Genomic DNA, 22672 nt, shown 5'->3' on the forward strand with positions numbered 1-22672 from the left:
GAAGATATATTTTGAAAAAAATAAAACTATTATTAACTCTCTTATCCCTATGTTAGTATCTGCATACTATCTACTAGCTTTTTATATGCATGCATATTTTGCATAGTATTTAGTATTAATATTTTATTATACTAAACTTATGTGTATTTCTACATTATAATTATAGTCATTTTGCCATAATTCATAAAATTATTCTGTATTATTGAGATTTTAGGGTTTTTGTTTCTTTCTACCTTAATTTTAAATGAATATCTTCATGTGTCAAGCATTTGCTACTAAATTATATTCTTAGGTAAACTTCTTAGTAATTAATCAAAAGTACATTACCTTCTTGGATGATTACAGCAGGGACTATTTTTAAAAATTAAACACCTACATTTAATTTTAGTATAATAAATCCACTAATTATAAGATAACTCCTTTTTTAAAAAAGTCTACAAATATTCACTTAAATGAGAAGCATATCAGATAAATTAGTAAAAGTCTGAAACTATATCATGTTTCTAAATAATTCATTGAATACAGCTATGGTTACAGGTATTTTGATTTTAAAGAACAGGGCACAGATACAATAAATGTAGAAATATTTGGTCTTCCAAATGTCAAAAATCCAAAACATACAATTCATGATGTTGCAAAAAATAAACTCCAAATTGGTTGTCTGGATTTTAGAATTCTTTTTCCCATGGAAATAACATTATCAAATTCAGTTAAAATCCCAGGCCAACTCATAACATAGCTAAAACAAAATTAATCCTAAATCCAGTTAATACCGTGGCGCCTCAGCCCAAGATTCTGCTAAGCTACAAGCCTCGTGGGAGATGTAAAGAATAGGAAGGTGGAGCTGGGTGGAAGCTCTAGCACTTCTCTCCTATGGGAACCGGGAGGAAGGTGATTACAGTGGAGGGCTATGCTGGAGCACAAATCTACCACAGGGATTATTGGGTCAAGAAAAGACAGGAAGAAGTAAACTTCATGGTCTTTTAGACATATTGTCTGTAAGTCCAAAGTTCTTATGTTACCAACTGCTTGGGAAGGTTTTCTTAATTCCTGTACTTTTTAGGTAAACAGCAAGAGACAAAATGACTGGAATGCAGAATGAGCTACGAGTATTTCTAGCACTGTAAATAATCCAAGTAAATATGCTCCCAATGTAACTAAAATGCATGGTTGTGCCTCGTTCTGTTTGTTTACAACAGAGTTTCTCTGCCCTTCACATCAAACTGTAGAGTGGACGTACTGCCTTAATTACAAACGTCTTCCTTCAAATAATGGGCTTTACTTCATTCCTATTGCAGTACCTATACTCTCTTAGTTTTGTGCAGAATACAAAAATAAAGAAGAAATACTCCCTACCTGTAGGCACTAATAACGGAAAAATAGAAACATATTAATAATCATAAAATACAATATGGCAACAAGACATAGAATAAGTATGAATGGTTACAGAATTCCAAATGAGAGATAGAGGAAACTTGGAGATTTAGAAAATACTTTGCTGCTCCATTTCCACCATTAAAATGCTATCCAACAGGTGGTCACCTGGGTATACACACACATGATAATGAAGACCACAAAACTACCTATCTTTCTATCCTTATTTTAAATGCTGCCTACATGAAGAGGCATTTGAGACAAGTCATGAGATGGCAAAGCACTTTATTAGGTAGCAATGAAGGAGAATGGAGATTTGTGTTGAATAAATGGTGTGGAGGCAGGGAAGTTTGTGGAATGTCAGAGGAAAAAATGTTTTCAGCTTGTTCATTTCTTAGATTATGTGTAAGGAAGTAGTGGAAATAGTTTAGAAAATATTGGTTGAGGATACATGGTGAAGGAACTTCAATGCCAATCAACAAAGGCAATGCTGACATCAGCAACTGAAAGCTCTCCTAAGTCCCTGTGCAAATTACACTTAAAGAAATGTTTATAGGAAAGTGATTTATTGCTAGATTGCAGAGGAAGACAGAAGGCAACAAAATCAGTTTTTCTGTTTTACAGAAGCTGAGGCAAGAGGCAATAAGGTCTGCATTAGAATAAAGGACATTCAAAAAAATAGTTAGACAAGAGATGCTCTCATATTTAGCAATGAATTAGATCTCAAAGAAGTCTGGAGGAAGACAAGTAGTGATATTAACAACCTGAAGACAGGAAAAAGCAGTTAGGTTGAAGAAGATCTCAGATCGCTACATAGAGGTCCATGAGAAGCTCTCATAATCAGCCAACAATAAAAAATATAAAAGATAAAATATGGTACACCTGTATAGGGCTGCTCCATTATACAGCCATGTACCACATAATAACATTTCAGTCAATGACAGATCATATATATGATGGTGGGCCCATAATATTATAATTCTGCATTTTTATTGTACCTTTCCCAGGCACATTCAGATACACAAATACTACTATGTTACAATTCCCTACGGTATTCAGTACCTGTTAAACAGGTTTATAGCCTAGAAGCAACAGGCTATACCATCTGTGTAGGAGGCCATAACATTTAGGTCTGTGTAAGTACACTCTATGATGTTTGCACAGTGATGAAATCACCTAATGATGCATTTCTCAGAACATACCTTTGTCACTAAGCAATGCATAACTAATCTTATGAGACCACTGTCATATATGAGGACTGTCATCGACCTCAATTGTTTTGTGGCACAGGTCTGTGTAACTGTTAACACAGGTCCTGCATAGCAAAATATCTGCTAAATCGGCTCTAATTTAAATGTATAAACTAAGGAATGAGAACAGATTTTAAGACATAAGGATTGAGCCTCACCTTTCTGTAATGCGTACTGAAGTTCAAAATTATACCACTTTTCACCCTTTGGATTTACTGAATTATATATCATACTTCTTCAAATTATCCCATCTAATAAGGATATATTCTCACTTTCATGAGATGTGTTTGTATAACCCACAAGTCATCTGGGATCTTAATATTAACAGTTGATGATTATGGGTCCTATTATTTTGCTTCCATCAACAGCCCCATTCTCATTACACTCTTCACAGGGGAAAAAAAAATGACATTTATCCAAGGGTACAGATATAGCAGGTGCTTCTTCAGAAATGAGACTGTCTTGACTGATGCTTTCAACTCACTACTCACTCATGTAACCTCTCAAGTCAGTAACCAGGGCAGAACAAATAACCCCCTCAGAGGCCATTCACCAGGTGCTGAGCTACTCTAGGTCAGTATTTTCAAGTGTTTGATTAAAATGTACTTTCTGGTTCATGCTTTATATTTGCTGGGAAATGAAATTTATAAAGATTTGTGGAGTTTTTCACCAAGAGCAGGTATTTGTGAAAAGAGGACAAATCACTAAAAGTTGTGTTTTAGAAAGCTGGCACTTAATTCTCGATATAGATAGTAAAATCCTGATAGTTTTGGGGACAGTGGAATTATGTTAATTCTGTCCTAAAACTATTACCTGTATATTTTAATTGGATGAGACTGTTCTAATAGAGGTATAATTTACGTAGAAAAAAAATGCACAGATTTAACTAAGCTGTTCAATGAGTTTTGATAAACGTATACCTCTGTGTAATTATATTCAAATCAAAATTTGAAACATTTCCATCAACACAGAGAATCTTACCATATCTCCTTCCAGTCTGTTGCTCCCTAGAGGCCACCAGTGTTCTGGTTTTTATCATTATAGCTTAGTTGTGCCTATTCCATAATTCCACATAAACAAAATCATAGAGTACGTACTCTATGTCCCTCTTTGTTCAACATGTTTTAGAGATCCCTATTAATATTTTTGCATACATCGGTAGTTCATTCTTTTTTTGCTGAGTAATATTCTATATTAAGAATATACCAAAATCTGTTTATGTATTTACATGTTGATAGACATTTGGATTTTTCTTTTCCACTTCATGGCTATTATGAATAATAGTGTTATAAAATTCCTGTATAAGTCTTTTTGTGGATATTTTCATTTCTTTTGGATAAATACCCAATAATACAATTATTAAATCATAGTGTATATATATATGTGTGTGTGTGTATATATATATGCATGCTTATTTTTGGAAACATAAGGATATAATGAAAAAGGAAATATGTGAATCTTAAAAGCATAGAGATTGCTATCTTGCCATTTTTTTAATTTAGTTCAGACTATTGTTTGAAAAACACTACTCAGTTTTATGCCCTGCTTTTCTCAATTACATTTTTATCTTTATCCCATTTCACTAAACATTTCAAAAAATTAAGTTATGGTTATGCAGCTCTTTCATAATGTAAATATTCCATAATTATCTAATTCTTTCTTGGTGGATATTTGTCTTTAATATTTAATTATTATAACTATTTTTGTGATGAGAATCTATATGTGTTGTTACACATAGGCACCTACTGGTCAAACGGTTTAAAAAGTGTGATAGATACAGAATTTATCAGCCTTTGGAAATGTCTTACTGCTCTAATATATATTTATAGAAAGGGATGACTACAAAATAAGAAATTAATTCACAGGATCCTTTTTCAACTTAACGGTATATTTCAAATAAAGCTGTACCACACAGCTGTGAATACAGTGTACTCACACTGCACTTGCGTTGAATATGCAAGTACCGAAGCTAATTTTTGATCAAGTTATATCTGGGCTATGAAACCAGAAAAATGGAAATCAACCATCCAATGTAATGTCTGTTAACCATCCTCTGCCTGATTTTGCTATTAATGGAAACACAAGCTAAAAGTTCAGGCATGCAGTTTTCACCATGTGTACTAACTGTATCTTCCTACTACAGCTCACAAGGAACAAAGCCTCACTACACATTGAAAGGTATCTCTGACTGTAAAGGAACATTTTTGCAAAATTTCATTTCAGAGTCAGCATTTTAATTCATGTTACTGATTAAGTTACTCAGAGTCAAGTTAGCAGTGCTATTGATAGCAAAAGCAACTATTTTCACTCCCATCATTAGTTGCATCAAAAAGGGCTTTAATGCTTGGTGTGTGCTGTTCAAGTTTAAATCAAATCCAACATAAATTTGTAATGTATTTTCTCAAAGACACATTTTTCTCTCAAATAATACTTTATTTTTAACCTGAAATAACCCACAATATATTTTCTGATTTTATTTCTAAGATTACTAAAAATTAAAATACTTCTAAGGTACCATGTGGAAAGTACTACTGATGCTTCTAAGGCATAGTCTTAAAAAGTAAGACTGTAGTCTTACTTTTAAAATATGAAAAGCTCTCCTTTAAGTATGGGGAAAACAAAATTACATACGTTCATTTTTATTATTAGATTTCAAACCTACTTTTTTTACTTCCACATAAACTGGTTTAGTTTATATATTCTGCCCTAAAAGGTAAAATATACTTTTAACCTATTTTAACAAAGTCTAACGAACTATATCTTTTTCTGACCAAAAAAAATAAGTTGTTACTTACAGCACTAAATGTTTATATTTTATGCAAAATCTCTACTTCCCACAGATGGGAGTTTTAAACTTAAATTAGCCCAAAGTTCCCAATTCAAGATGCTTTCAAACATAATTATGATAAAGATAAAGGCTGTGGTAAAGTAATGTCAGGCACACATAGTGGACAGAGAATAAAGATAAGTCTTTCTCTCTGTTTCACTTGAACCAACCGCTTTAAAGTAAATATCCTAATAACTGTCTTATGGAAAAATTTAAGTTATGATGGGAAAATTGAAACGTATTCAAAAGGAAGAAATAGGAATGGGAAATGAACTAGGCAGATCAGGTGGAAAATCTGATTTAAATGACAAAAAAAGTCATATTAGTTGCTCAGAAGTCAGAGGCACCTAAAGGAACAATTTGAAGAATATGAAAAGCTTCATGTAAAAAAGATGGGCTCTCAAAAGTTGAATGTCATTAGACTAAATTTTAAATCATTAGTCATCTCATTCTGTCATACAATTTCACCCTAAGCCAGACTTACTATGAAAAAGGAGATTTTTGTCCAATTTACTTTGGACCCAGGGAGTTTACTTAGGAGCTCTTACAATATACCCAGTGGAGATGAAAGCCTCAAAGGCAATAGTTATAAAGACAAAGAAGGTATTTCTGATCTAGATTCACCAACCCAAGGTCACAACTAAATATGCATTTGAGCAAGAAGCAGAAGGCATCCAGGGTGCCTGAAGTGCTATTACCATTTCCAGGTTTTCAACATGTGTGTCAGGGCTGTTCACCAATGAGGAAACTAAGGCTGCCATTTCTAAGGCACAACAGTATGACTGAGAAAAATCATAAAACTGCAGATTCAACAAACAAAAAACAATTTTTTCATTGAGTACCCTAACTACCACCCTAGGGAAGCTCTCAACCTCTGTGCCCTTCAGCATTCATCTTCATCTGCAAATGCACAAATTTTACTTACAGAACTGTAGCTAGTGGGGACATGTCTATCTCCCCTGCTGGGCTGGAAGTCCTCATTCAGCTTTGTCAGCATCGGCCCTCACTTGACATCCTCGTCTGGTCTCCCACTTCCCCATCTAGCCTCATTCCCTACCTTCTTCTGCAGAGACCCTTTATTCTAGTAATGAGAAATATCTGTGCTTCTACAAAGTCATTTATAATGCATCTGTGCATTTGTCCTTGTCCCTGTTCCTTTCTCTGCCTAGATCCCCCTTCTCCATTTTCAGACCCATTCTCCGTCTTCTCCCTTTCTGTTGTTATCAGAAGATACAGTTTTAACATTATCTATCCATGAGAACTTTTCTGAGACCTCTTCTGTTATCTCTTGATATTATGCCTATAATTCTACTAAATCGCACATCACACTGCATCCTATTTTTTCTCACGTTAGTCTCCCCAATAACACTAAAACTCTTTAACTTTAAAGGCAATGATTTCGCTTTGCATAACTAGGACTTTGAAATGAGCCTGATACACATATGTACATATATGTGTGTGTATATATATATACACACACACCCCCAAATACACACACACTGCTCATATATAGTACTATGACATAGCCTTTAGTGTTTAAATGAGTCTAAGAACAGCAATATTAACTCTATGTTCTCTGTAACTTCTTTAAGTACTATAATGCTCTCACAAATGTTGAACATACTTTAATAACAGTGGAGAAATGAGGAGACTCTGATTAAGAATACCTAACTCTCTGATAAGTTAGACACAACCTGCTAAGGGAAATCCAAGCTCTGGCAAGAGAGCTTGGAAAGCAATTCAATTCATTTGCTACACATTTACTGAATCCGTCTTCCATGGTGTCACAATCAGTAGTATCATGTTTGCAAGTAGACACTACCTTAAATATCAGAAATGGCTTAAAATTCGAAGAGAACTTTCTTCCAAAAGGTCAATAAAAGAGGCAGACCTCTCTAACTCATGTGTGTGGGACATGGAAGCCAGTCAGATGATGAGAAGTAATAACAGTCCTAACCAAACACCAACTAAAGCATCAAGGATGCTTACCAAACTGGAAGGAAAACGTCCTGTATCAACTTAGCAAAGTCTCTGACAAAAACCACAAACCCTATTGTTGGCGAAACATTAGGTTATCAGCAGTATTGAAACAAAAATGTTTGTGGTCTTGAGCTGCCTACAAGTAATAGATTTTGAGGTTACCATTCTAAAGAGAGATGAGATTAGCAGTCCAAATAAAACACTAATATTGACCTCTGATGAGCCAACCAGGAGATAACTGGTGTACACAATCTGATTAGGAGAATTCTGGAAAAGGTGCGAGGCTACATTTCCACAACCTCAGTGCATACTTGGAGCTCATTTTCTCTAAAATTAAAAACAAAGTGAGGTAAATTATCTCTAAAAGTCTAGCTTTTCCTCCTCATAGCACTGTTACTGCAGCCACTGAAATCACTGTGATCAGAAACTCTGCCTTAAAACTCTATTCAATACGGCCAGTGATACAGCTAAACTATTCCTTATACTCATAGGGGACAGTATCAATTGTACATAATGTCATATTTCTGGACATGTATTTAAGGCATAAAACAAATAAATGAAGGACAGAAGAAAGGAACTGTGAATGTGTATAAAAGCAATGAGTAATATTGCCAGAGTATTCTTTTCTCCAGATCTATATTTTACTTCAATAATACTGTTTAATAAAGTTTTGGCCAGGTAAGGATTCTTCTAAAAAGATCTTTCTCTTTGCAAAATTATAGGCATTTTCTCATTCTTGTAGTTTTGACCAAACCAATAATAGTGACTAGTGTAATTTTGCAGTTATTATAAGAAAGATCCTGATTTTTAAATGGGTTGACACAATCCATCTTCTGAGCTCTAGTACAAAAACGTTTTCTCTTTTATCTAAACTAGCAGCACCAAACTTGGAGGAGAATGTAGTAGAGGAAGGCATCTTTTTTGACTCATAATAATTTATTGCAGAAAATTATGTAATTGTTTTACAAAAGCGTATCATTTCTAAACCACAAGTTTAAGATGAAATTAGTTTAGGAATGACTAAAAACCAAGATACGCTGACATGAAATACCTAATAATTCAAACAATTTTCCGGAGAAAAATCTCATTCAAAAGATTACTAATATATTTAATGATTTTAAGAAATCAAGATAATAGTCTTAACTGTAGAAATATGATGGCCACATATTCCCCACTGGGATACTCTATTCCTCTCTGAGAGTTTTTTCTGTAGGAGATGGTTAAGAAGGTTAACCTGAACTGGTGATAGCCACTATCCATGTGCTGCCCAAGAACCTTGCTTGCTTTATTTATTTATTTATTTATTTATTTATTGACGTAGTTGCCCAGGGCATGATCTCGGCTCACTGCAACCTCTGCCTCCCAGGTTCAAGTGATTCTCCTGCTTCAGCCTCCCGAGTAGCTGGGATTACAGGTGCACACCACCATACCAGGCTAATTTTCGTGTTTTTAGTAGAGTCGAGGTTTCACTATGTTGGCCAGGCTGGTTTTGAACTTCTGACCTCGTGATCTGCTGACCGCCTCAGCCTCCCAAAGGAACCCTGTTTTCTTTTCAGGTGTTTAATCATCTTAGTTCAATGGAGGGGGAAGGATCTTTATGTGACTTGATTCTCATTGTGGGATTAATACATTTTTCTCATCTAACCTCAAAACCTTCTTCCCCATGCTGCCCCACCCTATAAAGTATGTTTGCTCATTATATCTGGAATATATTGGGGTTTGTCTGTGGTTCTCCTCCATTCTGGTTTTTTTTTTTTCCATCTTCTTTACTTACTGAATACTATGATATTGCAAGTACGAACAATGCCAAAGAAAGAATAGTAAGAACAGTGCCAAAAAGCACATATTCTACTTGCTGAAAATAAAAAGAAAACTCCTTAGAGAATTAAAAAGAATTTAAAAGTGGTAGACAATTTTGTGCCTGCCAAAGTCTCAGAGTTTGTATGTCCCTATTAAAGTCTAGAGCTCCCCAGGTTTATCTTGTCCAAGAAAGTTACCCGCCCAAATTCTAGGTCTAGTTCATTATTAAAAGTACCTGCTAAAATTGGAAGCACACAGAAGAAACTTTACAGGTAAAACAATTACAACTATGTGCACAGAACAAAACAGACTGTATAACACACACCACACACATACATACACACACACACACTCCATGACTGGACTATGGGCTAATGAGGTCTTCAAGGTTTCTGGTACAAATTCCTCAATCCTGAGATTCCTTCATGTCCTGATTACTAGTGATAGGGGAATCTGAAGGACAGCTAGGTTTATCTTTGGACAATTAATTACTAAGAGAGTCATTTGGTTCTTACAGCATTAACACACTGGTCCTAGTTCCTCTTTGAGATATGTAGAAGTCTGTTATAGCTTCCAGATGACCAGTCTCCAGATATCTAAAGGCTGGTATCTTATTCCTACTGACTTTGTTAAAGTAAATGTGCCATTTCTCTACACCCATTTTTAATGCAATAATGCAACAAAATTTGTACTTAAAAAGCAAACAAATTGATACATGAAAGCAAGAATGTTGTTGCTGACACAAAGGGAGTCCACAGTCCCAGCCCACCTCTAAAGAGGTTTCACTCACTCAGTATTGACAGGGACTGCTCCAAAAATTCCTCAGATAGCTTGAGACTCATCAGTACGCTGGTATGCCTGGTCTAAATATTCTCTGTTCACCAACCCTCTCTACATTATGACAACCATGCCTGGAAATAAGCATGATCTGACCAATAAAAAGTAGGACTCTTGACATTCCCTCTTCCTAATATCATTTAAGTGGCATCAGTTTCATTAGTGGTCCCATCACACTGCTGGGTCACTTGAAATTGTCACTGTGGTGACAAGGCAGGTCATTCCCATTCTATGTTTATGTAATTGGCTTTATGACCCCTCAATGTATGATTTCATATCTAACAACATCGAATTCAGGCCATCCAAAGGTGTATGAAGAAAATTATCTAGAAAGTTGCCTTAAGGAAATATCTGTATAAAACTTTTTAGACTTTATTTATTCACTCACATTGACTCTAATCTGAGGTCTGAAATGGAAAAACAGTCTTTTAGCTGAAAGCTTCAGACGGTAATTTGGAGCATTTTTGATTCTGAGTGAAACACACATACACACATTTATCATTACATGCAAAATGGTCTGTACAATTAGAGCCTTATTTTTGACCTTTAAGATACACTTAGTAATTACTTAGTAATTTTCAATAGACAATACTAAATTTTTTTTAAAAAACATGCACATTCATAAAAGGATTATTTTTCTAGACATTTGAAAGTCCTTTGACCAAACTTTGGTTTGACTCTTAAATATAGACTGCAATATAATTGATACTAAATAATAATTGTTCATTTATGATCATAAGAAAAATTAACACATAAACAAACAAAAAAGCACAAGATTCTTTTTACACAATCACCTGCCTTCCAGAACTATGTTGTGCCCTGGGCTAGAACATACACAATTCAGGCCAGATTTTACTTTCAGAAACATTTCCCCTTGCAGCTGTTGATGTCTCATAGATATCAGAATAATACTGTGCTTTGAAATGATCTGCTGATATCATTGATTTTCAGGAGAGAAGGGAGGCTCCTCCCACACTGCTCATGACTAAGACGATCTGTGTGGAAACAGGTTCCTGGTTGCTTCGAAATGTATTGGCTCTTGGCTGTTTCCCACTCTACTTGAATCCATAACCCTCTGTCTGCTTGAAATATCATCATTTATCTTCAGAGTCATGGAGTGTTAGGTCACAAAAAACAAGTTATTATCTGAAACTCCTTTTAGAGATTCCTATTACGTGAAGAAAGAGCCAGAGGAACAGTTAAGTAACTAACAAAATTTAAATATTCATACACTTCTACGCCTCTCTGATCATTTTTATGTGGTTTTTAAAAAAAAAAAGAAATTCATCATTTTTTTTTCAGATTACTAAATACCTGATCATTGTAAGAATGCAAAAAAATTCAGAGGTGTACGAAGTTCCATCGTCATCCCTCATGTTTCTCCAAACTGTGCCTCTGCGATAACTCATTTTTGAAGCCTGATGAGTATCATTCCATGTTTTGTTAACATGTTTACAAAGTCTTATATAAACATAGATACATAATACATCCAGGTTTGTAATGCAAGCTATTACAAATCTAAAATAATTTTACATTGTTCTATAACATAAACTTCTGGGCTCAAGCCATCTTCCCACTTCTGCCTCCTTAAGTACTAGGATTACAGGTGTGAGCCACAGTGCCTGATTATAATCTGCTTTTAAACTTAACATTATTATCCTGAATAGCCTTCCAAGCCAATAGGCAGTTTGACCACATTGTTTTGAGGCACTGCACAGTATTTGACGGAACAAATGTAAAATAATGCACATAACCATCCCCCTTTCGGTGAACAATGTCTTTTCCAATTTGCTATTACAACGCTAGTTAACATAGTGATACAGATTTCTCTATATATTTATGTTTTTTATTTTATAGGGTATATGCCTACATGTGAGAGTGATATACCAATGTACACGTTCTTAATTTTTTTATGTGTTACCTAATTACTCTCCCAAAAGAGTCAACAGTGTCAATGTACACTCTTTTCCCAACAATTTTGATTATATGGGATGTTGTCAGCTTTTCTAAATGGTGTCAAGATAGTGGGTAAAAATAAATCGTATTTTATTGTTTTAAGGCATACTTCTATGGCACGAGTGTAAATATTCTAAATTGTTATTTTATTGTAGTTCTTATTAAAGGTTATAATCATCACTTGTCAAGACACAGTGAGCTATTTTTCCACACTACTTTTGAAAATCCAGAAGTGCACAAAATTCACATATTTCTTTTTTAAGTGTCCCATGAAATACAAATGTTAACTTACCTACTAGCAAACTTAATACTGCAATTCTATTATAAGAATTAAACTATGGGTGTTATTGGAATCAAACCATAAGATTCTAATTTTAATCATCTATCTAAGTGTCAATCGTAACAACCAGAAGAGATCTACCAATCTCCTAACCTAGCTATCACAGTCAAATTAACAAAAAATTAACAAACAAGACAACAACCAAAATCTATGCAGATTATCACTAAGAATAAGATATGATCCAGTGGAGCTCCTTTGAATTGAGGGATAGGGAAGGATTATGTGAGGTGGTAATAATTAAACTGAGATTTGAGTGTCAAAAAGAACAAGGTGAGGGAGAAGAGGAGACTAGGAAGGCATAGACAAGGAATAGAAAGGCCAGTGTGTCTACAAAATAGTGAGAGTGGTAGAGAATAGGAGGATAGAAGGAGGAATTTTAAAGATTAAAGGAGAAGTAGATTTGAGGATAGGAGATAGGAACTAGGGGTCCTGTTTGCACATTTGAAGTTTAAGGCCAATTATAAATCCAAGGGTAGATGAGGATCAGCACCTCAAGAGATGGCTCTAGGGGCCAGGAAGGGACCAGGATGGACAATACAGATTTACGGACGCTGGCGTCAAGACACCACTTAAAGCCATTTGAGATCATCTAGGGGTTATCCAAAGAAGCAAAAATTAGTCAACGAAGGTGTAAACAAGGATATAACATCAGTTGAGCACTAGTCTTCAAAAACATAGCAGTATTACACTTTGATTTATGCAAAAAAAGATTTTAAATATCAGATATATCCAAAGTTGTAATATGCATTATTTTAAATGGCTTGGGAATTCATTATAAGGCACCATGCTCAATCATCTTATGACGCAAAAATTTTCTATTAAAATGCCAATAATAACCTCTAAAAAGTGTTTGTGAATTCAGACACTTACGAGGTGGCAGCATTTTAAGTGAGTCATTATTAGAGGATACAGGTATTAACACAAAATGTTCTGGCCTCAAAAGTGAACACAGAAAACTATCTGTCACAAAACCTTATCTGATACACAAAAAAAGTTTAATAATGCAGGAAATAACAAATAAATAAGAAAAGCTTGTGTGAGAGAGTAACTTAACAAGTGTAAGTACTTTGATTCTGGTGACCTTGGGAATGAGTGTCTCCTTAAATTTTGTACCCCAGGTGATTCTCCTCCCTCAGCCTGGTCCCAGACAAGTTGATTCCCTTTCTTTACCCTAAAGAGACACGTTTCATTTATTCAAATGATTAAAATTCAAGAATGTGTATATATTAATTAAAATGTTGACATCTAAAAGTACAAATTGGAGGTGCTGTGGTCTCAAGAAGCCTTAAAATTATACAAACAAATACATGACCTAATAAAAATGAAAGTAAACAGACTTCAACTAATAACGTTAATCTCATAATTTATCTCATATCATGTAATTTATTCTTAATCAGTTTTGAAAGTAGTTCAACACTGTACATCAAAACATCTAATATATCTTTAATTTTTCAATCTGTTTACAAGTGTGTTTCCTCTAATAATGATGGTAATAAGGAAAAGGATGGCTTTACAATAAAATTCTAACAAATACACACAAAATTCACTGAAATATCTGTTCTGTTTTGAAGCCATTAAGTAAGTGCCAGGAATTTTCCAAGTAAGTAACTGAAACTCTTAAAACACTTGGAGGCTTGGAAAAAAAAGTTTTCACATCTCAATACAAGTTTAATTTGTTGATGCATGAATAAGCAATTTTAGCAGATAATCTATTTCCATAATGTTTAAAATGTATTATTTATGATAATATAGATACATTATGAATATGAAATTAATAAATCTTGATTAAATTCCAAGTAAATACATAAGACTTCAAGAATTATGATTTTCTTAATTGACATTTTAGCTTTATTCTAAAGGAAAACATAATAAGCCTAATACATACACCAGGAGAATACAAAGAGTAAAATAGAATGGACTTAAATAAATTTGCTCAGTTCAGTGACAAAACCAGAAAATGAAGAAACAGTTTACTTTTAAACATCATTCACATTCCTCAGCTTCTAATTGGCTTATTCATAAAATGTGCTGTTTACAGAAAATTTAGTTTTTTCAGCAGTCAACAAGATCTTATTTCAAAATTCAAAAAAACGTAATTAGAAAAAATAGACACTTTAATTCCAAAAATGCTGTAATTAAAATTAACTTTTTCATATCAAGTAAATTAAACTGCATAGTCTAAAAACTTAAGTTCCAATTCCTAATTCATATTGCAACATGCTAATAAAATGAGGATGAATGAAACTAGCAAAGTCTGTACTTTCCATAAATAACTATATGAAAACTTGAAAAGAGAAGTACAGTATATTTACTCAACAGTAGAAGAAACAGCTAGCACTTTTAAAATGCCATTTATGTAGTTATCTCATCACTCAATACGGGCTAAGTAAATAAATAAAAGACAGCAAAGATTAAAGAAATAAACTCATTAGAAAATAAAACAATGATCAAAGAAATAGTATTCACACAAATTTCAAAGAGGATAGACAAATCATAAACAGAAAAAAAAAAAACTGCCCTATAAGGATAGAAACAGGAAAAACAAAAAAAAAGAAAGGCAGTAAGTAAAGGTAAGGCAATGTAAATAAGTAGCATGCTTATGCTGCAGACAATGTCATCATGATTAAACTCGAGGTGTGAAAGAGAAAGAGTTTTACCTGAGTGAGGAACACACATGATATATAAAGCAAATAAGAACAGGAGAGGACTGGGCTTCCATTTCCAATGGCAGCTCCACATTCGATCTGAGCGAAACATCCTGCAAAGAAAGAAAATGGCAATTAGGACATTCAACATTCAGTAAAGCATTATGACAAATAAAGTAAAAGTATAGGTTTCCAGTAGGGACTGGAAAATAAACTTTTTTCAGCCTTGCTTCCAAATAGTGGAGCAACTTAAAAGATGACGAAGACCTAATGATTTCCTTCAAGCTAATTAGCAAAAGAAAATAAATCCATGCATTTTATTTGCCACATGGCAGCACTTTCCTTATCAAAATATACATAATAGGTGATGTCTGCATAAGGATGGGTAGTCAGACAATTCAAAAAAATTACTTATTAAAAAATAAAGCAATTTTAGTTTCAGCCTCACCAGACTCATGTTCATCTGGGTAGAAGAAGGATGTTTCTATCAACCTTCCTTATAATCTCCCAGAAATTTAGACTGTAAGGATGTGTATTCCTTAATGTCTGCTGCTTTACAAATGGAAATATTTAACATAAAATCAAATTGCCCAAGCTCTGTTCTATCCCCTAAAGTGATACATTGAAGCATTAATATTCCAAAAAAGGTAAAGTCTTTATATATAAAATAGCTATCAATGTTTTTAAATGGCTATTAAACACCAGGTATTATAGAAAGTAGTAAATGACATTAGATGGAGAGGTGATGCTTTGAAAACTCAACAATCCTTCTGCACGACAGACTCATTTAATTCCGAAAATTATATTTAATAATGATTTAGAAAGGAACATTCATATTATATTGTCTCAAAAAAATGTTATAATACAGTTCATTGAATCAGCACCATCAAAAAAAGGCAAACCAGCAAAGAAGGAAGAAATTAAAAATGTTAGTCATCAAAAGGGACCATAAGCGGACTGGCGAGCAGAAGAGTTGGGAGGCAGAAAGGTAAGCAAGCAGTAGTTAGAAATCTCCAGGAGACCTGAAAATCCCCTCAGGGAGAGTTACTTTGCCTATAAGTAATAACTGAGACTCATTTTATCAAGGAGCAACTAATAAGATACTTTAGGGTTACAATAATATCTACCCTAAAGCCTAAAGTTTGCTTACCTGGGTAAAATGTGTAATACTAAACAGAAGAGAAGAAAGAGAAATACTCAAATAAGCAAAATTAGACATGGAAGGACTCCTGCACTTGCCTCAAGCCTGCATTTTTAATCTTTAAGAGGCCATCTCCATCTCATAGCCAAGAGAACAAGCTTAGAGTGAGACAGATCTGGTTTGCTACTTATGAACTATGCTGTAACCCTTGGGAAATTGCTTGATGCCTTGTGCCTCCTATTTCTCACCTGTAAAATAAGGAACAGCAATAAACCTAGTCCACAGTGTTGCTGAGATGATTACATAAGACGACGCCTTGCAAGCACAGTTCATGACACTCAGCAAGTACTCAATAAATATTAGCTATTATTATTATTATTACTATCATTCCAGACATTCTCATTCAAGTGGTGTTATTCTGTCCATAGTGAAATCAAAGGAAAAGACTAAATCAAGAGTAAACAAGATTAATCTCATATGCCAACACCAATCAATTGACTTTATGGTCACTTCTGAGATCACCTGGGGACCGAAATGAAATTGGTTATTCATGTCTGCTAATGAATACAGAAATGTTAAGTAGTGTCTGAAACTCATGCCACGTTTTATTATTCACCAAACTAGAAGTTCTAGAACCATGCAGCTCTCCTGATGGAAATTCAAAACTAGGAAAATTTGAAACTAGGAAAAGGTTAAGATTTGAAGAGTATCTGTTGTTTGCAAGTATGTTTTCAAATCCATCCATCCAAAATATCTGAGATTAAAAGAAGTACTGCTAATAAGACGTATATTTAATAAGAAAGAAATTAGTAATTATAATAATGGATGTGGACTCTCGAACAGCACCAACTTACCTCCTGGTGCCTCTATAAATTGTGTGGTTTGTAGGGCAAGTACTTAAACCCTTAGTCTTTTCTTCTGTAAATAGGATATTACCCACCAAAAAGAACTTGAAATAACAGTACAGGGTAATCTGTAAGGGCTTTTAAAACAGTAGGTGACAAACTTCCGTCCCATAGAAAGTTCACTTATTTGGAAGAATAGGCCTGTTTCCTACTGATGCTCGATGAATGAGTATGCTTTTAAAACAAAAGCACAATTACATATTCAAAGAAATTTAAAGCTAGAAGGACCAATGCTGAAGTCTAATTGAATCTTCTCATTTCACAAAAAAAAGGAAACTTGAGTCCAGAAAAATAAAGAGACAGACCAGTCAAACCTGGCTGTCACCCTTACCGATATTAACAGAAGGATGTATCAGCCCAAGAGAATTCCCAGCTTCTTACACTTTTTGATATATGACAATTATCTTTTATCAACATGTGAATAATGGCTCTTAGATTCATATAATCTCTAAATAATACTCATAGACTCCTGCTCATTAGTTTCGCCACAAAACACTATTTATGCACTCAGGCAACTTCTTCGCTATAAACGGTTTCAGCATTTAGGGATTCCATATTCAATTCTGAGGCTGTCTTATCAAAGCTGTCTGCAATCCCATCAGTTGCAAATGATGACCACGGCTTAAGGCATTCCATGTGTCCAATCCTATCACTTCGACAGAAAAGAAACCCAACAAGGCAAGCACTTGTAACTAAACAAACCATAGGACAGGCCAACTTTCAACCACTTTACAGTTTACTGAAGAAGATAAACAAATAAATTAAGAATAGAACACAGGAAGGAAAGTACTATGTGTTTTCTCAGGGGATCACTTAGCAAAGATACACCCCTGAGATTTAAATAACTATCTCCCAAGAATGGAAAATCCTGAACAGGGTTACTAAGGTTCTAAATAGGAACTACGAGGGAAAAAAAAAAAAAAAAAACACGCACACACACACACACAAGTATACTCATATCATTTTGATTGTGGTCTTAAAGTTCTATTGAAGACAGCAGGAACATTTTTTAAGTAAAAGACAGTCATAGACTCCTATATCTGGAAGGAATCTAAAGATTATGCAAAAAAATCTATCATCTTACAGGTGAAAAACTAAGATACTAAACTACTTGTCCAAGATCATATGATCAGTGGTGTCAGAGCCAAAACATCATTTTTGTCACTTGGCTTCCAACCTAGGGTCCTTTTTGAGAACCATGCTACCTCTGTTGCAAACTTGTTCCCCTTTTCAATCTACGTAAGCTACAAAATACAGTTTGCTTGAGTCCTGTTTCAGGAAGCTTTAGAATGTAACCCTTCTACAGAATTGCTTTAAATGTGGATATGATTCCTTGTACGCATTATTTTATCCAAATGGATCACCGAAATAATCTTAAAAACCTACCATTTTCCATCTCTCTACTCCTACTGGTTTCCCCAAAAGTCACAATTTAAAGAGAAATTAGTGAAGAAATTGTGATATTAGTGGAGAAATTGATATGACACTAATGCAACCAATAACAGCAACTGTCAGAATTAACTGCTTTCGCCATATCCCATCCCTGTTTCTATGGCAAATCTTTTCATAAAAGGGACTGGGGAGTGGCAGAGAAAATAGCTTAATTCTTCCAGAGTGAAAAGAACAGTAATTTGGTTTATTCAAGTCTGCTCATAATCGTATTTCTTTTTTTGGTTAAAGATCATGTTCCTGAGCCAAAGCAATGTATTTTTTTTTTAAAGTGCTATTCTATTAACTCGATTTAAGTCCCTTTATTAAGTTGGGTGTACCTCCACTTCAAAAAGGCTGATTTATTCTTCAACCCTGCACAAATCTTAAACTTTATTTGAACAGTAACATGTATAACTGGCTTATACCAGAGGTGAGAGTAAAACTCAGCCTTAAGAATTACACACATAGGTACACAAGAAAAAGAGAAGTAAATTGTATCAATATACTGGTTTTAACATTGTACTATAGGTTTTCCAAATGCTACCACTGGGGGAACTGGGTCAAAGGTATACTGGATCTCCATACTTTTTGGCAACTATATTTGAAGTTAGAAATACCTTTAAAATTTCAATTGAAAAATTAAACTCTTAAGCCCTTATGTATACAACTTGTTCTCAGATGGTTCAGAAAAAAATTGTGTGTGTGTGTGTGTGTGTGTGTGTGTGTGTACAGGAGGGGCTGGTGTGGAGGCAGGTAAGGAGGAACAGGAATGATTAAACAAATGGGGCCAATAATTAGAATAGGTAATTCTGGGTGAAAGGTATAGAGGTGTGTTCTTTCTTCGCATTATTTTTATTCTTGAAAACTTCTTGTAGATTTAAAATGATTTCTACAAGAGTTAAATACATACACATTTACATTGAAACATATCACTGTTTTCATGTCACGGCTCTCTCTTCACTAGAGTATTATTGCTTTAATCATTGTCACTTTGATAGAAGAAGTTGTGTCTCATTTGAATTTCCTTTGTTTGGATTGTCATGTTCAAGCCATTTGTATAGTTTTCTATTACAAATATAAATATTTTCCTCATTGATTTGTGATTTTTTGACCACTCTTATTTTAAATACGTTAAACTTTTGTCATATTTGCTCTGCTTTAAATAAATTAATCTTGAACCTTTTTTTAAGGCATTCCAGATAATTCCATTTCAAGTAATGCTTATAAAGGAAAGTAAGATGACACTCAGGTAGCCACATATTTTTATCAATATATCCTTTATACAGTACCACCCCAGTCAACTATATTACATCTTAACATCATCCAATGTAGATAATAATCTCATCCAATTAGAAATGAAAATTGAAAGATAACAGTTTTTGCCCATGCATACCACAAACATTGAACAAAGTGTTTTCTATTTAGTCTAAATTCTAAATAGACTGTAGAAACTTTTAATCATCCTATCAGAAATGTAAACTCTGTAAGATATATAGGCCGTTAGAAAAATGGTCACATTTTAAAAAGCGGTCATTAGTTTATTTTTAATATGTAAACTAATTCTCTTTCAAATCATTATTTCCAGACATCAGAGTCATGTGTCCAGTTAGGCTACAAAACTACAGGCTTCTAATATTTCCCATAAACCAAGAGACAATAGCCTTATTCACCATTCATATTGAAAAAGCACAATGTCATGTAATTTATATAAGCCATAAATGGAATAGTAGCTTCATGCAGCTTGAGACGAATTACGCAAGTCTTGCTACATCTACTAAATTTCTTAGGGTATGAAAAATATGCAGTCACTACAACTCCCAAATATATTCGCAAAGTCTATAATTTCAGAACTTGACTATAACAATATACAAATACACTTTCTCCACAAGGAGGAGGCATAAAACACACATAAGTAGTTTCTGTACTTGAATCTATTAAAATTTAAAGCATAATATAGCTTATGTTCCCCATTTTAACATTTTTCAACAAGATAATAAGAATATTAATCTTGGAAAGATTGGTAATTCTTTCCATACATTCTAACAAACCAATACCTAAAAAGATCCAGACCATCCTAAACCACTCCACATGAATCGTAAACAGCAAAATGGAAAAAAACATACTTACCATCTGGTAAAAAATGGAAACTTTCAGTCAAAATAGCTCAATAAAGAATCTCAAATCCAGGTATCAAGCCCTATTTTCTACGTGATTTCACATTCACGCTTTTACCCTATAATGACCCTGGAGGAACTGGGTCAAAGGTATACTGGATCTCCGTACTTTTTGGCAACTATATTTGAAGTTAGAAACACCTTTAAAATTTCAACTGAAAAATTAAACTCTTAAGCCCTTATGTATACAACTTGTTCTCAGATGGTTCAGAAAAAAAAATGTGTATGTGTTTGTGTGTGTACAGGAGGGGCTGGTGGGGAGGCAGGCAAGGAGGAACGGAATGATTAAACAAATGGGGCCAATAATGACATGATTTTTTAATCACGAAGAATTCAAGTGGACTATATAACTTAATTTCATGATCAGGAAATTTTTACATAACCTGTTGATAAGCTTAACATCTTTTATTTTAAAAACAGGTATTTATACTTTTATGTGTAATATGCTTTTTTTCTCATAAGATCTAAATACTTAGGAAAGCTGAAAAAACCTGGGCAAATACCTGATGTTAAAATCCCAGGTATATTTTCAAGAAAAACTGAAGCTGAAAACAAGCTCATATTACTTCAAAATGTGTAGCCTGTATATGAGAACAAGTCTTATATGAAAATGCTGGCTGTATCCCAAAATAATTTTTTTCAAGTTATACCTTGCCGATTCCACCGGCATAAAGGAAACTTTAAAATTCCCAGGTGTGGAATTATTTCACATGCTGTTTTAGTAAAAATAAGTGGTTCATTTCTGATTACATCTCACAGTACTAGGAACAGAGTTACAGAGTGCTACACTTGTGGGCACTATTCTTTCTCCTATTTTAAAAATGTGTGTTTGGGGAGTGGGGAAGTAGGGAATGGAAAGTGCAGGAAAGTCTGGAAAAACAGGACCTAGGGGGCAGGTCTTTCCCTATGTACTGAACTGAAAGAGTACATTCACGTAGGATCCAGGAGTTGGGGGAAGGAGGGTTAAGTACCAAGTTCTAGAAACTGTTGTACGTGAGTTAGTGGAAGGGGATAAAACGTCTGTCACGGTGTCCGCCCAAGATTAAGTAAAACACCAGAAGGAAAATTACCTATTACAAGAAAAAGAAACTTCTTGTTTGGACACAAATATAAGTTTGGCCCTTTTGAGTACAATCTTCCTTTTCCCATTCTGGAAGGCCAGACGGTGCTTGGCGACCCTTTCATGGGGTCGCTCTGAGCCACCTCACCATTAGGATGACAATTCTATGGAAGCAAAATCTTTCAAGTTTCTGTTTCAATGCCCCAATTCTCCCCGCCCCCATAAGTCTATGGAAGTCCCCTCAGATCCTATCATGTAACGTGGCATAACCCTTAATTACTTCTTAATCTCCAAAGCACACTGAAAACATTTTCTGCGCACCTTAAAAAAAATTCAAACACCCCAAAGATCCAAGAATAACTTCTACAGTCAATGGTGACAATGTGTAAAGTCAACATTCTCTAGGCATACCAGTACCTTCCAAGACCCCAGGTGTTGATCCCGGAGAGCGCCTTCTTGGCAGGGCCAGGCCCCTGGACCGGAGGAGCGGTGCCTGTTACTCCTTGTTTAATTTGAATTGAAAACACGTTTTCCCCATTCTTGAAGCCCTGCCCTTTTTTATTAGGCTTTACACCGCCCAAATGTGAGGTTTACCTCGCTGGGAGGGGGAAGCCACACACACGTGTCACAACTCCACTTGGCAATAGTCCTACTCCTCAGTGCCTCGAGGGACAAACTGAAGACAAACCAGTTTATTCCCTCCGTGCAGTTGAAGTCCTTACAAAATCATTTCTCTTACGGGTGGGGTGGTCGGGGAGGGGGCGTCAGAGGGTGGACACAGATAAAAGAGTGAAGGAATTCCGAGCTGAAAGGTGGGACTTACATGTTGACATTACTGCGCCGAGGTCCCCTTCGGCCGCAAGATCATCCTCCACCACTTTCTCGGCTCTGCTGCAGCTGCTCCACCCAGGGGGAACCCAGGGGCCCCAGTCGTGCGTTGCGGCGGGACCCT

At 34.8% G+C, this 22672-nt stretch overlaps 1 protein-coding gene across 1 annotated transcript in view; it reads right to left on the reverse strand.

Annotated features, from left to right (window-relative positions):
* Window positions 1–22251, reverse strand: part of ADGRG6 (adhesion G protein-coupled receptor G6) — a 142276-nt gene extending 120025 nt beyond the window's left edge. The window contains exons 1-2 of the mRNA XM_011997172.1: window positions 22138–22251; window positions 15022–15122 (exon numbers count right to left, since the gene is read on the reverse strand). Of these exons, the coding sequence (XP_011852562.1) occupies window positions 15022–15121 (100 nt within the window). The 5' untranslated portion in view covers window position 15122; window positions 22138–22251. The remainder of the gene's footprint in view (window positions 1–15021; window positions 15123–22137) is intronic.
* Window positions 22252–22672: the final 421 nt, after the last annotated feature.

The sequence above is a fragment of the Mandrillus leucophaeus genome, unplaced genomic scaffold, assembly GCF_000951045.1.
Source record: "Mandrillus leucophaeus isolate KB7577 unplaced genomic scaffold, Mleu.le_1.0 Scaffold531, whole genome shotgun sequence".
NCBI classification, from domain to species: domain Eukaryota; kingdom Metazoa; phylum Chordata; class Mammalia; order Primates; family Cercopithecidae; genus Mandrillus; species Mandrillus leucophaeus.